The sequence below is a fragment of the Pogona vitticeps genome, chromosome 3 (assembly GCF_051106095.1).
Source record: "Pogona vitticeps strain Pit_001003342236 chromosome 3, PviZW2.1, whole genome shotgun sequence".
NCBI classification, from domain to species: Eukaryota; Metazoa; Chordata; class Lepidosauria; order Squamata; family Agamidae; genus Pogona; species Pogona vitticeps.
Genome location: NC_135785.1, coordinates 51,370,657 through 51,389,417, shown reverse-complemented (window position 1 = coordinate 51,389,417; position 18,761 = coordinate 51,370,657). Strand labels below are relative to the sequence as shown.

General features: G+C 40.5%; 1 protein-coding gene across 3 annotated transcripts in view; it reads right to left on the bottom strand.

Annotated features, from left to right (window-relative positions):
• ENTPD1 (ectonucleoside triphosphate diphosphohydrolase 1) overlaps window positions 1-18,152 on the bottom strand; it is a 61,677-nt gene extending 43,525 nt beyond the window's left edge. For 2 of the 3 annotated variants that reach the window (XM_020803084.3, XM_072995734.2), the window contains exon 1: window positions 18,027-18,152. In XM_020803084.3, coding sequence (XP_020658743.2) covers window positions 18,027-18,042 — 16 coding nt within the window. In that variant the 5' untranslated portion in view covers window positions 18,043-18,152. The remainder of the gene's footprint in view (window positions 1-18,026) is intronic. The other variant, XM_078389391.1, reaches the window with a different exon arrangement.
• Between the last annotated feature and the right edge of the window lie 609 nt (window positions 18,153-18,761).

Genomic DNA, 18,761 nt, shown 5'->3' with positions numbered 1-18,761 from the left:
CCCCTCCCTGCCTTGATTACAAATCATCCCCAGGCCTGTTTGTCTCACACCATTACCTTACTATATCAGGATTTCTTGTCCACTTGTGCACTACACCATCTGCACTACACCATCTGTACTTTGGGAGCAGTACAGAGGGCTGATTCTACAGACAGAACCATGAGGATATTGTTCCTTCTATAACTACACAACTGCTTGTGCAACAAGTACACATAAACACACACACACACACAAACACACAAATCACTTGCAGAACTCTTTCCAAATATGATCTGCCACAATCCCAAATGCTGTGCAACTGTTGTTCTCTGTGCACAATTTCTTGATAGGATTTTGAACTCCCTTTTTAAAAAGTAAAAGCTCTGAATCCAGGCCATCTAAATAGGCACTGGGTGGCACATGTAGAATCCAAATAAAAACTAGGCAATCAGATAATACCTATGGCAATCTTAGCAGAGGGAGGGGTGTCTCATGTGGTCATGGGCCAAATAAACAGCCTAGAATCCATCAGAGCCAGACATCGTCCACTCTTGAACTAGAATCACACTTGCATCTTGTGAGTGATAGGCTGTTCCTCTATAGGCAGGTGTAGTGTAATGTTATTGAGACAGCAACCTTTTAATTTCTTTTTAGGGCTTTCGGCTTCATTTCTCTTTTACCTCATCCTTACTTTTCATTAAGTTTCTTAATTTGAATCCAGTGCTGACTGCATGTTTTGGGAATATGAAAAAGCTATGGCCATGAGGGATTCCAATCCCCCAAAAGCACAATTTCCAAAATCTCTAGTTTGATAATCCAAAGAATATTCTCCCAATATTACGTTGCTGTGGAAGATTTCAGGCAAGCATAATTTACTTTGTTTTTATCCAAAGCCGGAGATCCCCTAACTGCAGCAGAGTGCAAAATGATGGCTCAAAGGAGTAGAAATATACAAAGAACTAAGGAAGAGGGTGCGGCACCTCATTATACTCTGTGTGTAAACTACGCTTGAGTGTCCCAAATACCTTCTCTGGCACAGAACAAGACAACTTTTTCCTTATAAAACTGTAGGAACAAGAGAGTCTGCCAAACCGCATCAATCAAAAGTCTCCACTGCTCCTGTATACAATGAAACATCTGCCTCTGATTTTATGTTCTGAACAGCTTCCTAGTTTATTAATGCCATGGAAAGACCCTCCAATATTTACAAGCAAGAGCATTAGGCTAATTCAGCAACAGTATAAGATACAGTTATATCCAATGGCTGGAGAATGCATTTGAAATTACCATCCAGAGTGGAAGGGGTCAACAGGAAGAGGCCTTTGAAAGGATGAATTGCAAAGCTGACCAACTGTGAAATAACCTTTGGCTGAAAAACACAGCTGAAAAAAGTTACTTTTTTAGACTATGACTCTCAGAACCTCCTTCCCAGACAGAATGGCTATTGCCAGTGAACAGCTTGTAGACCAGCACTGGGGCCGCCTCACACCAACATTTCATGGGTACATCCCTTACCCCCATCAGAAAGCTTAACTTCCACTGGCTATTAGTAATGCTGGTTTGCAGATTCTGGAAGTTACTGTCCATTAAAAAAGTAACTTTTCTAAGCTAATATGCATCCCAGTAGAAGTGAAATCCATTAAACACAATGGAACCAGATCACAGGTAAATATGTGTGATCATGTGTTTTGTGAGCACTGTCTGAGCACAAGTATGAGTTTGGTAACTTCTCAGCTCTTTACTGCAGCCTGACTTCTCAGCTGTGTGAAAGCTGCTTTGCCCAGCTAGATTGGTGATCCGTTTTATGCAGAATCTCAGGGATGAGACAGTTCCATAAGCTACAAAAGCAGGCCCTAGCAGAATGTTTCACTTAACCTATTTATTTATCATGACAATTTATGTTTTTTTAACTTCAGGGGTGTCTATAATAAACAATTTAAAATTTATACATTTATACAATTAAATCACCAATATCTGTAAAAAGCACAACCAAGATCAATCATGCTAAGTTATTAAAAATTATGATTAGCAAAAATAAAATATATTCACTGATTTTTAAAAAAATTCTCTTGTTAACTGATGTGGAACTCTTTTTCTAAGGCTGGGTATGTAAGCCACCTGCTCTCTGAAGTTCACTGGCAGGGCCCCAGAGGTTTACCACTTGTTATGTTACATGGTACCCAAAGCTGGGCACATCATTTTAGCAGCAAAAGTACATCTTTTCATCCCTGGTAGCAAAAAAGACAGTACAATGATACCAAATTTTCTTTGGGGACTTTAAAGTTACCTGACAAAATATTTTAGCGTTACTTATAAAAGTAATTTTCCAAGTGTTGATCAGAGACCAACCCTGGATACTGATCTAAATTTCAAGACTCTAGCAAAGATAGTATGTGTGTTACTCACAATCTCATGAAAGCAAACTTCTTTTTTAAAAAAAATCTGTTTCTTTTTAATCACAAAATGTGTGGGTTCACAGATTTCTTAATTCCACTTCTCCAAAACCACGTTTTTACTCTATGGAGTAAGATCGTTATATTTTTCTTTACAAGGCCAAAAGTAGCAGGGCACTGTGATCTGGAGGACAAAAATGGGAGACAGGAAAAAGTTTATGTACTTCTTTTCCTTTTGTCTAGTTTGTACTGTGATTTTCTTGTACTTTTACTTTGTGATTGTTGTGTTAATATTATGCTCTAAGCTGAACTATGTGGCAGCCAGGGAAATCTGTTTTTCGTGAAGGCTTTCATGGTCAGGACCTAATGATTGTTGTGAGTTTTTTGGGCTCTGAAGGTTGTTCTTCCTAACATTTCACCTGCTACTCCTGTCCTCTGAAGAGGTCGGCCACAAGACTGGTGTAACATTAGGAAGAACAACCTCCGGAACACGGCCAAAGAGCCCGAAAAACCCACAACAACCATGACATCTGTTTTATTTGGCATTTAAATACAGCACGTAAAACAAACTTCCAATCTCTTATTAAGGGATGCAATATTTGTTGCTATCCAAGAGGGAAATAAAACAGGGAAAATTACATGTTAGAAATGTCATGTGCAAATTTAACCTTATCTTAGAAAAGTTTCTCTTTGACTACAGTTCCTAGGGTTTCCTGGCCAACATGAACAATTGCCATGTTGGCAGAAGATTCTGTGAGTTACAGTCCAGAGAAGTAACCTTTCTGAGTTCTGTCTTAGTAGGCTACTTAGAAAGAACCAAAATTTTGTACTATGCTGAATTTTGTTGCTACAGTATTCTGTTAGTCACTGAAAGGAATCAAATACAGTACTGGCTGGATAGTTCAATGAGTACTGGGCTATGGAGCCAGAGGTTGGGAGCTGAATTTCTCATTATACTTCTTGAGAGGGGAAAGCCAGCATATGTAGTTTTTGGCAAGCTACACAGTCCCTGAGCACTTCTTCTGAGAAGAGGGGACTGCTAAACCATTTCTTAGTGCTCTATATCTAGAAAATTTAGAAAGGGGTGCTATTAAGTCAGAATCGACTTGATGATGCATGAGGAAGAGGCAGACACATCACAAACCTTTAGTGACCAGAGCAGCACACAGAAATATCCACATTTAAGAATTAAGCCCCTCTGTGCCTGGTCCATAGGCCACCACTAAATAGCAGCACTTGGCACCTTAACAGTTAAACACCATATCCAGAACCGCCTTTATATATGAATCACTGCAAGACACAGGAAGAAGGATTGGATTACCTCTTAAGACCATTAACATGCCATATTATATAAATATTTCCTGGCCACAACACTATTTTCTCTGAGGAACTTAATCTCAAACTGTGCTTATGCCTTGGAAAATCATAAACCAGCCAATACATATACAGTATCTTAATTTCTTGCTCTATGGTAACATTACAATACTTTTTTCTCAATTTTTCCTTGTGATTCAATATTCTGTGAAAGTTTCAACTACCCTGTTTCCCCAAAAATAAGACTTAACCTGAAAATAAGCCTTAGTATGATTTTTCAGGATGCTCATAATATAAGCCCCACCCCAAAATAAGACCTAGTTAAGTGAAACTTCACCTTTCACCATTCTGCAGCAACCAGAAGAAGATGACATGACCGTACTTAAATAAATGTAGATTGTTGTATAGTACATTTTTAAAAAATAAAACATCCCCTGAAAATAAGCCCTAATGCATTTTGGAGCAAAAATTAATATAAAACCCTGTCTTATTTTCGGGTAAACACAGTACCACCTACAGTGAGACTGTCATTCTTCAGTACACTGTTACTAGCTGTTCAGTGTAAGCCTGATTTTCAAACAAATATCCCGCAGATACAGCAATGGGACATTTCAAATAGGCCTGTTGCAATAAATCTATGCTCTGGCTAGGAGCAGCCAGAAAAACTCCCTTTTTTGGGCTTTAAACATGTATTTATTTGTAGCTTCAGCTTTACGAGACTGATAAGGTAACAGTCCGGCCTCGGCAAGGATTTCAGGCTGATTCATTTGGGCAGCCTTCCAAATCTGAGGAAAAGGGAACACAAGCAACTCCTGTCTTCCTTAAGTTTCTAAACTGACTTTTCAGTCTGAGAATAATGGCCTACCCAGCTCAGTAGTTTACTTCCAGTAAAAACTACATCTGAATCCTAGACCTATGGAACAACTATGATGGTTAATACGAATGCCCAACATCAACTGCCCATGGCAAATTATGCAGATCTCATGGAAACACCAATAGGATTCTGTCCAATAAATTGTCCGTGCCTGAACTCAGAAAGCAGGAATGAGCAGTCTGTACTGTACTGTGTTTCTTTCTGGGTTGACAAGAAAGAGACTGGTTGATATATAAAGAGGTCTGTTATCACCTGTGGTAATGCTAGGAGGGCAAGTTTTAGGAAATTTTGTGTTTTAAGAGTGCAATTCTAACTGGTACAATTCTGCCCCTCTGCCAGCAACAGAGGGGCTAGAATAGGCCAAAATCTTTTCTGATAACTGAAATCACCTTATGCCTGGAGAACACTCTTGCAGCAGTAATTTTTGGCAATCTTCTGGCTAAGAATTTTGCTAGCAGAAGTGCTGTGGTGGCTAAGATCTGTTGGCAGAAGAGCCAAAAGAGATATGGACAAGGGGCAGCTGGAGAGAGAGTCAGAGTTGTACCAGATCTGCCTCTGCCAGCTCAGAGCACAGCCACTATGCCAGTACAGTGGTGCCTCGCATAGCGAGGTTAATCCGTTCCGGATTAACCTTCGCTATGCTGAAGCATCGTTGAACGGGGCAGGGATTTCAATTGGAACGCATTAAACATGGTTTAATGCGTTCCAAATGAGCCAAATACTCACCGTTCAACGAAGCTTTGTAATGGCCGGCAGCCATTTTCGCACCCTCGCCTCGCTTAACGAGGGCGCGAAAACGCTGCGCGCGGCCATTTTGGGCCATTTCCGGGCTTCCGGCGGCCATTTTGGCCGCCGAACAGCTGATCGTCGGGGCTTCGTTTTGCGAAGATCGGTAAGCGAAACGCTTACCGGTCTTCGCAAAGCGAATTGTGCCCCATAAGAAAAACGTTAAGCGATCGCATTAGCGATCCGAAAAAACGGATCGCTATGCGACTTCGTCGTTATGTGGTGCACTCGTTAAGCGAGGCACCACTGTATAGTTAAGCCCAGAGGAGGGTAGTCCTAAATCATTTCCAACATCTCTAGGAAGGGGGAGTTGGAGTCAGCATTTTCTACTAGCCTAGTACGAACTTAGCCAACCCTTAGGGCAGAAACAGATAGTACACATAATTCATTATAAAAAGAGGGAATTTCTTAATGAGAAAGAGTTGCCTCCACTTCCAAAATACAGATATGAAAACCCTATTTTTCAGGATTTGTAACTGTGATTCAGGTCATGGTTGAAGCAGAGATGTGCCTGACTCTTGAACCAGGTAACCCTGGTTACCTAAAGGACTGCCTTCTTCCATACGAGCCTGCCAGTACTCTAAGATAGGCTAGGAGGCCCTTCTGATGGTGCCATCCCTGAAAGAGGTGAGGGGGATAGCATGTTGAAATAGGGCCTTCTCAGCTGTTGCCCCCCCCCAACTCTGGAACAACCTCCCTATAGAGATCCACCTGGCTCCGACACTTTTCGCTTTTCAGCGCTCAGAAAAGACCTTTCTTTTTAGCCAACATTTTAATTAAATAGTATCCTTTAGCTGGCCATATGAGCAGCAGGATTTATTAATGATAAATTAACTGTTTTAATATAGGGTGTTATTATAATATTGGGAATTTTTAATTTTAACATTTTTCTAAAGTTTTAATATTGTTGTATGCCACTCAGAGACCATTGGTAATGGCGCGGCTAAAAAAAAAATCTTGCAAATAAATAAATAAATAAATAAATAAATAAATAAATAAATAAATAAATAAATAAATAAATAAATTTCAGGGTCAGGAAATCCTGGTAAAAATCAGGCATCATTTATGCTGCAATTGATAACTTTCCAAGCCCTACATATTAGCCTGCTCCTACTGGCATAAAAACCGAATGAAACTAACTGTCTGTCTGTCTGTCTCAAGAATCCAACTCACCTTTCACTGGGATCCATGCGAGCTCAAAGGCCACTTCACAAACTAACATTTAACGAAAGGATAGCACATTTAAAGTAAAATAAAAAATGCCTCTTCATGTGCACAAAACAGATAAAACTTTTCATTGACTCTTCCTCACAACACACCTACTGTTCTTTAACATTCAGAAATATTATTGCCCAAAACAGCAATGCATGTTCTCTAACCAAGCATCTTTAACTTAATAGGGGCATCAGAGAGATTAAGATGCTGCCTATGTAACAGCTTTATGTAACTGTGTTCATGTCTGGTGAGGAAATGGGGCTTACTGTAATCAGCTACAGCTGTTGGGACTGGAATACAAAGGGCTGGAAATGATCACCCTGTCTGCACTACATGGGTGATCTAAGTTCATGCTTTTCCTTTTCTTATGCATCCTGCCCCAATTGTCTTCTACTCCTTAAAAAAAATTTCTTTCTAGCAATAACTGCTACATCTTATGGAAAGACAGAAGATCAAATCAGTAACTAGTACGTTTATTAGCTTGATTCTTTCCCACTTGGCATCCTCAGTTTCAGTTCAAATTTGGAAAAAGAGTCAAGAACATTTTTTTTGAAATAATCAATTCCTGATGTGATTTGCTTCAAATAAAATGTCAATAGCAACAGCAACAAATGAATTTGAAAGTCCACAGAACTTTGGAATTAAAATGAATGTTCTTTCATCATTTAAGAGCTTCTTATTTTATACAGAATTATGAATTATACAGACATGGCCCTCAATTGTTTAAACGCGAAATGATCATAAGGCTCTCTCCTCATGTGGAGAGGGAGAGTAGGCCTGCACTTACAGCTTAACACTGACATCACTACAGTGTGAATTTCTGCAGGAGTGGCCAAGGGTGTATTTTCCATCCTCAAGACCAACCGTAGGATGCACTAGCATCATTAGGGGAGATGATGTACTCCTAGTTTTGATCTAGGGACAGAGGGGCTTAAGGGTCTCTCTCACTCTCTCATACACATACAATGATATGTCTTTGCAGGATTTTTATGGTGCTCTTGTTAAAATAGATCAGCAGAAGGGCAACAACTTGATGGACGTGGGATCCTTAGCCACTGCACGGCCTCATGATCTTGCAGTGCCTCCATAGAGGCACTTTAAATTACACAAAGGTGCACAATTCTAGTAAGAGGCATTTTTATTAAGGAATGTCAAGCACAAAGGTGCATTCAAAACTTGAAAAAACATGGATGGAATACAAAATGTTCTGGTTATTTGTAAACGTTAATTTATACAAATAGATGTCAATTCTAATTCTAGCACTATACTGAAAGAATTTGAAAGTTGCATGTGTTATATGCTGCCAGGTTGGAACAGATTTATAGTAAACCCTAATAAGTCTTCAGTCTCAGTGAGATACTGTATTTAAGGAGTGATTTTATCAATTTTACTCCCCCAATGAGTTTCCATGGCTAAGTGGGGGATTCAACCACAGGTATCCTGAGCCCTATGTTGTCACTCCAACCACTATACCACATTCAAAACATACATTAGATCTGATCTAGTATATCCCTCAGGATACATTGACTTAGTTTCAATTTATTTACCAGAAAGCAACAGGAACAGAAACTAACAGAAAGATTAAATGTGCTTGTGAGAGTTTGTGAGAACCAAGGCACGTACAACACATTGGAGCAATAGTTCAATTATGGAGAAATTTGAGCTGACTGCCCTTGTTCAATGAAGCTAAAAATAATGTTGCATCCAAATAAAACATCACATATTTTCATGTAAAATAAGGTCCATTTCATGGACTTAATATGTGACAGACCCTCATATATGACAAGACGGGCAGTTCTTTCTGCATCTGTTTCTATCAATGGATTCTGTGCTTGAGCAGTCCTTTGTCTGTAACTTTATAGAACTGTGCAAACTGTTAGAACTCAGATGGATTTTGAGTGTTATTTCCAAGGTTGTTTAAATGTTTCCTTTAAGACAAGAACAAAGAGCTCAGAGACGGATTAGTCCCATAACCAGCCTTATTTACGCACCAATGTCAGGCAGTTCTTGCCTGGCTGTTTGGAGTATAATGGATTTGTTTTATTTTATCCATAATTCCTATTAGGGCATATGACTTACTCCTTTAAGTATACCACTTGCTCATATGGGTAGGTGTAACTCTTAAGTACTCCAAAGTGTTTGATGAGGTTACTTTGATGAGGTTGGCTGGGAAAACTAGTTCTATGAATAGAATAAGTAAGTTGCAGTATAAGTCAAGGGTGGAAACTGTGCAGCTTACAGATTGCATTCTGCTAACTGCCTTTTATGCAACTTCTGGAGCTGTTCTAGAAGGTTCAAAACCTACAACTTGTTGTGATGAATGCACAATCACTAAAAGGTCCTGTCCTCAAGAGCCCTGCTCAGTTCTTATAAACTCAACCCTGCAGCTTCCTTTAGGGAGTCTAAAATTTCGTCTTCCTTTTTTTATCTGCTGCCCTCAACCTTTCCCAGCATCATTGTCTTTTCCATAGAATCTTGCCTTCTTATCTTTAGCTTTGCTCTAAGTAGACTGCCTCAGTTTCATCATTTTTTCCTCCAGAGATAATTCATGGTTGGTTTGCTCTAGGACTGATTTCTTCATCTATCTGGCAGACCAGGGTATCTGCCAAGCTCTCCTCCAGCATGATATTTCAAACAAATCATTTTTTTCCCTGTCAGGTTTCTTTCCTATCCAGTTTTCACATCCATACATAGAGATCAGGAATACAATAATATGGATGGTCTTGGTCTCCAGTGAAACGTCCTTAGACTTGATGATTTTTGCTTCCAAATAGAAGGGATCACAGCCAATTGCAAGAGTTTCGAGATGAAACCCTTCAAATTCAAATCACCCGTGAAAGGGCCAGGTGAGTTACCCATTAGACATATGTCCCAGAATATGTATGTTTTGCAAGGGTGAGAAGATCCCCTTCCAGAGTGCCATACTAGTAATATTTATCTGTTACTTTTACATCTGCTTTCTCTTCAGTGAACTCAATCTGACACACATAGATCTCCACCTTTTGACAACAACCCTGAGAATTAGGTCAAACTGGAAAAGAGTGACTAATGTTTCATGGCTCAAGAGACCTTAACTTGATCTCTGGAGTCCCAGTCTTACATTCAAACCAAAATGCTGAAGTGGCTCTGAATAAATACACAGTCTCCTTCTTATGTTCATAAAATTCCCAAGTGGCATGGCATGTGGCCAGCATGGGGAATACAGTTGACAAAAGCAATCTCTCTTCCCATTCCCATTGTTTATGTATCTTTTCTTTTAATACACATTTATGCAACTGCAATGGTATTCTAAACCACTGTACTCTTTACTATTTTCTTGATCATAGTCCTTTCCCCTTCCTTTCAGTTACTACCATCACTCTGAAAGTGGGAGATAGAAGCACACTCAATGCACAGCTGCTTTTGGTATTTTAATGGTGCGATAAAGGTGTGCTACCCAACTTTTTAATAAAATTGCCCAAGAATCACACAACTTTTTTCTCTCTAACTGCTGTAATACAGGTTCTTCAGTGTATGTAAGTATACAAACTATACATACGGCATTTAAATATATTTTCTATCCATGTTCTCTCCTAGGACACTTTGCCTGTTTATTATGGGTTACCATTCGCTAGTTTTAGGTAGTTTTGTGTATGTTATGTGTTGAGATTTTTAAATGGATTGCTATGGGTTACTGCTTTGAATGTGTTTTTAATATTGCTTTTGTTTACCATTTCTCAGAGTTGTATTTGTTTGTTCTTTTTTAATATTTGTATAATTATTGTTTTTAGCTTTAAATACTGTCTTTTAATGACCCCATCTTTTTCCTTTTTAAGGAGAAAGATGGGGTACAAACACACAAACAAACACAAACAAACACAAACAAACAGACTAATGGTTTATTTATTTATATCTCACAAAATATGTGAGATATTTAAGGAGTAGTTTCCACCATTCCTATTCTCCAGTGAGTTTCCAAAGTCAAGCAGGGATCTCAACCCAGGTATCCTGAATTCTACTTCAACACCCTAGTCACTATACCACACTAGCAATTTTGTTGTTTGGTTGTAAGCTGTTAGGTCAGGTCCAACTTATGTTGATTCTAGTAGGTATGTGACATATTAAAGAAGTATTGTACCAGTGCCACCCTCTAGTGAGTTCCCATGGCCAAGCAGGAATTTGAACTGTAATTAGATTGTACCAGAATGGCTGGATAATATACAATAGATACACACTCTCAACCTCTCCATGTGGTAAAAAAATTCTAGGGCTAGTAGTGCCAAGTTTCATTTCCTTTGCCCTTGAAAGCATTGCAACTACTTTATAATATTTGATTCATAAAGATAAATGCAGAACATAGATCAGTGGTTCCCAGTCGTGGGACTCCAAATGTTCTTGGACTAAAACTCCCAGAAGCCTTCACCACTAGCTGTGCTGGCCACGATTTCAGGGAGTTGCAGTCAAAGAACATCTGTTGACACAGGGTTGGGAACCATGAGCATAGATGAAGACACACGGTCTTCAAGGCACTGAATCCATGATTTTACATCAGAAATCCAAAGAAAGTCTTTGCACCCCATATACTTCACATTTATCCAACTCACAGTACTCTTTCCTTCTGTGCTTTCAAAATCAGCATCTCATTTGTGTCTCTGCACCCCCCACCACAATAATTGAACATCTGATTCATTCAAAAACACAGAAATTATGACTTATCAGGAGCCCATCTCCTAACTGTTAAGTTGGGAAACCTCTTGGAGTTTTACATGATGATCCATAGCAACAGGAATGGAGAGGAAGGAGAAATGTTGTGACCTCTATTGACCTTAATTGGAGTGTTCATCCTGCATTACTTATTCTGAGCTCTCTTGACGTTAATGAGAGCATTCATCTTTTGTTATTAGCAAAACATTTCATTATTGCTAAGGGAGGAACCAATCTATGGGTAAGCCCTGGATTCATACAAAGCACAATTTCTCCTTCACCACACCACCCTTTTTGGGGCCCTCGTGATGATAAGGTTTTGCAGATATATCATGGCCATGCCATACCAGTCTAGATCCAATTGCCACATTGCAAAAGTGTAGATCCACAACAGTGTTATATAGGAACACACAAATCTGCTTCATACTGAGGAAGACCTTGTTCTATCTGACTTAGTGTTGTTTATTCTAACTGGCAGTGCCTCTTTAGGATTGGAAATCTACTTGGAAATGCTAGGGACTAAAACTAGGATCTTCTGAATGTAAAACATGAGGTCTATCACTAAATTGCACTACCACCAACACTGTCCACACTCTGCTGGTACAAATGGACTTGGTAGCAATCCTCTCCACACTATGGGGACATAAAGAAAGGGCAGAATAACTCCATTACAGAACACTAAGAGTCTCTCACAAATTGGCTGGAAGAGGAATAACTAGTGGTAAGCTATTAATAATCATGGTATGTTCACAGCACAATGAAGGTTTTATCAGTGATATGCTGCCATCATTTAACAGTTGCAGTTTCTCTCTTGATTAGCCTTGGGTGCATGGTGTTCACAAAACAAGGTGATGAAATGACACCATTTTACTCTGGTGTCATTCACTGTCACAACTGGTACAAAACACACACACATACTGCACTAGTAATGACCATAATGATGGAAGAACCAGCACATAACATGTACAGAACTATCTAAAACTAGTGAACCAGAATATCCATGAAGATTCTCGGTCATCCAGGTGAGGTTATCTGGAAGTTCAGTCATGGCAGCTGAACTTCTTTCTTATTAGGTTGAAACTGAAGAAGCTACTTGGATGAGTAGCAAAACATTTCAACCTAACAAGAAAGAAGTTCAGTTGCCATGACTCAACTTCCAGATTGCGAACCAGAGGTTTAAACTGCCTCTTTAAAATCTGTAAAACAATTTGACTATCTTCTGGTCACAAAGCAGAACAAAATATATGCAACAGTGAAAATGTCAGGAACTGCTGAATGGCTTCCCAGCTTTCATATAAAAAGGTCACAAGTGATGGCACAGAAATCCAATTCCGCCGCGCGCCCCCCCCATGGCATATAAATTTTGTAATCTGGATCTTCTCAGTGCAAACTGGTAGTTCAAACACATTGTACAAAGTGCTTGAAAGCAAATACAGTATACCCAAAATAAGGTCAGGGGAAAGAACATAGAATTTGAAAAAAGAAAATACCATCTGGAAATGACCTGATAAATGGGAAAGTGACATAGGAGTGTAATTGCACAGCAGGACAGCAAATGTGGAAATGCAAAGTTCTCAATCCACTGTACAGCTTTCAGACAGAGAACAGGGGAAGCAAGTAGATGCTCAGAGCTCCCAATCTGGGGGGTTGGTGGGTGGGTTTTCTAAAGGACTTTGGTTTGAAAGAATTTCTTTTCATTCAGGAGCGTTATAGTTCCTTGGGACTTTGTGGAACAAACTGCCAAAACTTTTTGTATTTTATTTTATAAATTTTGACTGGGAATTTGAGTATCAAAAGAGGTCTCATGTTGACACACTATGATTTTCACGTTTTGATATGATTTCCTTACAGTTTCTTATACTACAGGATCTTTCTTTCCGGGCAGCTTGCACTCAAAGGCTTCTGTGAATTAATGTGATAGCAATCGTAACATTCTTTGAAAATGCTTTGCCTGAAATGGTAGTTGATCATAACCACATCAGGCTTTACTATGTAACAGAATACCACCAGCTCTTTTAAGACGCATAACCAAGTTTTCCATTACACCTCACTGTTGCTAATGAAATGTTCCTCAAACATGTTAAGAAGCATGACAAAGTACTTACAAACTCATGAAAGGCAAAAATTTTCCAGTTCACTTATCACTGCAGAAACTGACAATAATGCAGAGAACATTTAGCTTTTTTGGGGGGGGGGCATTTTCAGAAGATGGTAATTTCTTCCACTGACATTTTGTGAGGGTATCAGCCTGAAAATGTCAAGGGAAAAGTAAATAAAACATGTTAATTTTTCTATATCTCCTTTCACCCCTCACCATCTTTGCTTTAAAATGAAGCATTTGAAACACTATGATTTTGACAATTAGGATAATAACAGCCTCTGCTGTTTACTCCAGCATGAAAACAACATTTTCTCTCATAAAAAGCACTGTCCTTACATTTGTCTTTTCTAGCCTCCAGTCTGTCTCGGCTCTAGCTAAGGACCTGAGACAAACAATCTAACAATTTTGCAAATTGTCTAAACTGGGTAATAGACTACATAGTAAACATTTACATACTAACTGAATGACATCTAGTCAGACAGAGAAATACAAGTAACCAGGAAATGTTTTGCCAAATACTGACTGTATCAAAGCTTTGTTGTGTTATAGGAAGTTTTGTGTTCTTTTAGAAACACAAGAGCAGCCCATATGGAGAAACAAGGAAGTTTTGGCTGCACTACATAGCACACACTCTGTAGTTAGTGTATGGAGTCAATATTATTGCAAAGGCATATCTTACAGAAACCAGCCAGGAAAAGCCCCAAGGACGACACAGAATAAGTACATGCACATAAACAGAAAGAACAAAACAAAAGATAACCATATTGAGAAAAATAGGGTAATATCTTTTAAGACCATTCAAAGTACCACAGAAGTTGTGGCTTTGGGGTTGCCCAGAACTCTTTATCAATCTAGGTGATACCTTCCCCCACCCCCAAAAAAGGGAAAGCAAACAGAAAAGTCTCAAAACTTGTTGAACATTATGTCCATGGGGTCTACATGTTTTTTTAAATATATCTATATACAGTATATCAGCTTATCAGTAGTTGCAATGAACAGTTCTGGTCTCCATCAGTATTGTAGATTGGGAAAGTTACCTTTTGGGATGACAACTCCCAGAATCCCTCAGGCAGCCTAGCTGCAGCTTCTGAGAGTTATAGTCCAAAAAGACAACTTTCTGGAGCTCTGGACACCATTATAAGTAAGTTGCCAAGAGAATTAGGAGAGCCTGTACCTACTGGCTGCTGCTGCAAAAGTGGGTTGAGCCCAATCTGCTTAGCATGGTGAATGTATGTAGCAGCCAGTGGTAGCTGTATGGGGGCATACAGGATAACAGTTCAGATCAGGGAGAATTCTGTAAAGTGTCAACAGTACAGAGCAGATCGTGTACCAAGACCTGAAACAACCATTCCTGGCACCAGTCCACATAGAGGTTCCCAGGATATCCCTATTTTCTGGTCTGACCAAGCAAGGAACCTCAGTCTGCTGCCGTTTCTTACCTCAAGCCCATCTTCACTTCATCTACACTTGTCCAAGCTTGATTTGTTGCTTCCCCAAGTCCCATTACTAATTTATCTAGAACTTGTTTGGATACCTTTTGAATGGCAGTAGCATGAGCAGAAGGACCCTCCAGATGTCACATTTGGAAGGACACGAAGTAAAGACACCCCCTTGTCTACATGACCATAAAGTCCAGAGAGGCAGGTTTGTAACACTATTAAGTCTCATGCTGTTTAACATGGCTGAAGGAAAGCTGGTTGAGGAAGGCTGAACTAGTCACTCCAAACTATTCAAACAAATTCACTTGATTAATAGTGGACTCTTATACTGCAGTTATGATCAGGTTGTTCTGTACTCAGCTGAGGCTTATCACCCAGCTCCGCCCTTACCTGGATGAGGGATCCTTCAGGACATTGTAGCATGTGCTAGTGATCTCCAGGACCAACCACTGTAACACTGTCTACATGGGGCTTCCCTTGAGGTTGACCTGGAGACTGCAGCAGGTCCAGAATGTGGCTGTCAGGCTGGTGGCAGGTGTGAGTATATTTGATCACATCATCCCAATCCTGGCCCACATGCACTGATTACTTGTTGCATCCCAGGCCAAGTTCAAGATTTTGCTGCTTACCTACAAAGTTCTTCATGGTGGCAGAGTGGCTTTTTCCCAAGAACATTTACCTGTGCAACCAGGTCCACTCAGGCACTGCTCCTCCAGGAGGCCACACTGAAGGAGGCCAGGAAAACATCAACAAGAAGTTGAGCCTTCTCAGCTGTGGCAAGAGCCTGCTGAAGACTGTGCCCTTTAGAGATGCATTTAACAGCAGCCTCATGTGATTTTTCACCATTGCCTGCCATTACAAAACACTGCGCGTTTGTAAACCACCCAAAATAGTGCATTGTATTAATGGAATGGTATAGAAATGAAATGAATGAAACGTAAAATAAAATAAAATAAAAAACTTTGCATATTCTTTACAAGCACTGATGTTCTGTTTCTAAGTACTGTACAGTGGTGCCTCGCAAGACGTTTGCCTCGCAGGACGATTAACTGCAAGACTATTGTTTTTTGCAATCGCTGTTGCGCTTCGCAAGACGATGTTTTCTATGGACAATTTCCGTAAGATGACAATTTCCCCCCATTGGAACGCATTAAATAGATTTCAGTGCATTCCAATGGGGAACCGCGTTCTGCAAGACGATGTTTTCTATGGATGATTTTCGCAAGACGACGATTTTTCCATTGGAACGCATTAAATAGATTCCATTGCATTCCAATGGGGAACCGCGTTTCACAAGATGATGTTTTCGCAAGACAGCATTTTTCACAAAACAGTTAACATCATCTTGTGAGGCACCACTGTATTTCAAACTAGCTTCTGGACACTGAAAGTATATTTCAAACTACCTTCTTTTCTCATACACAGAGGAAATATTTTGAATAGTGTACTAAAATTCATAGTGTTCTTACTCTTCAGAGTAAATATTTAGCAGAAGTATGTTTGAACCAGGACTCAGGAAAGCTGAGTTCAAATTCCCACTTAACTGTGGGAAATCGCAGGATGTACCAATGCTAGAACACCTTTCGAACATTCTATATACCTCAAAAAATATTAGAGTCACCTTAAGTCAAAAATGGCTCAACAACACATGAGCAAAAATGCTTTTTAAAATGAGAGAAGCTTTATTCCAAGAAAACTGGATTTCCTTTTTCTGCACCAAATGGTGGTAGGAATTGTGAAAAATGGTTTAAGGGGATAGCCCCATTTATATCCACCAAAGGTTCTCCTACACTTCCTGTGTAAAAGAGAAGTGGAAATCCACTAACCTAACTACCAAAGAAGAGGAAGAGGATATCCCCAGCAAAATATAGTAGCTATCCATAAATTTCCTGTGTCTGCTGTGGGCGAGTCCAATAACAAAATTTCCTGGGCAGTACTAACTGTATCAAGTATGGGAATGGTAGCAGAAATTTTTGTGACAGTCTGATTTCTGTCATTTGCAGAAGATAAATTTGAAAGAGTCATAACTCAAGACAGATTTTATCAGGAGAGAAAAACCACAACGCAGTAGAAACAGCCCACACCAAAGAGAACACTTGCATCTCACCCACTCCAGGCTCTGGCTTGTATGACACTATATATATTAGCGTGGGACACAACCATGTGTAAACACACACCTGCCTTAGAATAGCAGGAGAGACTATCCATCTAACCCAGTACTGACAGCAACTGATTCTACAGGGTCTCAGTCAGAGGTCTTTCTCTTCATCTACCAGATCCTTTTGACAGAAGAGTCATTAAAAAATGAATGTTGGATCTTGTACATGCAAAGCAGGTGCTCTACTATTGAAGAATGAAAATTGAGTATTATTATTACACTTGCTTTCTTTCAAAGTAACCAAAAACTGCAAAGAGAGTTTCACACAAGTTTGCATTTGAGCTTCTCAGAGTGATTGTCATATGCACTGCTCTTACTGAAGCATGGAGTGCAGAAGGTATTTCAAATGTCCAGGGCTGCCAGGATGTTGGAAATGGCAAAATGTAGCTTGTTCTTTATAAATCCAATCCCCGCTGCACTAGGCCATGATTAAACAGACATCTAGAAATTCCTCCACTCCAACACCCTCAGTCTGTCAAACTCAGCAGCTATATAGCATGAGAGACCTCTTTCCAGGTAGCTGCCTGACATCTCCCAAAGACCAAGAGCTACAATCCTTTTCCTTAGTCTCTGACCTTCAAAGGGAAGCTAGTCTCTCACCCATGCACACATCTGCACTGCTTCCCTTCCACACAGTCTCAAACTTGGAGCAGAAAGCCATGCCAGTTTCTCAGAATGGAAGGAATGCAGAAGCCTGTTCTTTGCAGAGTCCTAAATAAATCTCCTTAACCCTGAATTCACCATCTTAGGAGCGGTTCTCCTCAACCACTCTGTGCTGCTTCGGAGGGATTCAGAAGGCTGCAGAAGAGGAACTCTGAATCTAATGCTCTCCTGAATGGCAACACTGAATGGCTACACACTTGCATATGAATATTCATGAATTTCTCCAACTTTTGTCTGTGTCCAGGAGGCTGGCATCACAGCTGTGCTAAGCAGCCAGCAAATTCCCCCAAGTCTCTCTCCCTCTCCAGTTGCTTCCTTTGAGCTGGAAGGTGCGCGCAGGAAGGGGGGGTGCAATGTCTGCTTTTGCTGTTCAAACGCAGAGCGCTCGTTTTGGTTGTGGTGGTTGTTGTGGTTCTCTTACCCTTTGGCTGGTCCATCAGCGTGCCCGTGCCCACTCCCGCTCCCCTCTCTTTCTCTCTCTCTCTCTTTCTCCTCTGCCTCCTTTGCTCAGCTCCTGCCGGCTCTCTGAGAGGGGCACATGCCTGCAGCCGGCTATTTAACGGTCCAGGGCTCGGGTGGGAGGGGTTAGTTTAACTCTCCAAGACTTAAGGAACTCAAGCAGGCAGGTCGTGCCGGCGGTGTGCTTTCCCAGTTAAGACGGAAAATAAAGTTATCTCAGGGCTGCAGTCCGCTTGAGTCATTCCCCCTCCCTCCACAGGGGCCTCAGGAAAGATGAAGCCCCACTCCGTTCATGGGCGCGCTCGGGGGGGGGGTACTCGTTGTTCCTTTACCCACACTCTCCCCCACCCCAATCCTCTCCCACTTCCAGGCTTGTAACCTGAGGCAGATAAGAATCTTACTGTGCGAGTCCTTTTCAGAGGGGAAACGGGGGCCTTTGTTATGATATCCACAACAATTCCTTATCAGCCTCTGCGGTGGCCTGTCACGTTCCCTCAGCCTTGGTCTCTCTCTCTCTCACCCGGGAGTCTTGAAGGCTTGTTGGGGAGGGCGAGGATGGCTTTTGCCGGAGGGATCCTTTGGAGTCAGACCCCCCGCCCCATTTCAGCTGAATCTAACTGTTACAGTAGGATGTGTGTGTGTGTGTGTGTGTGTGTGTGTTTTGAGTGGGTCAATTAAACTGTCATTTTGTTGGGCT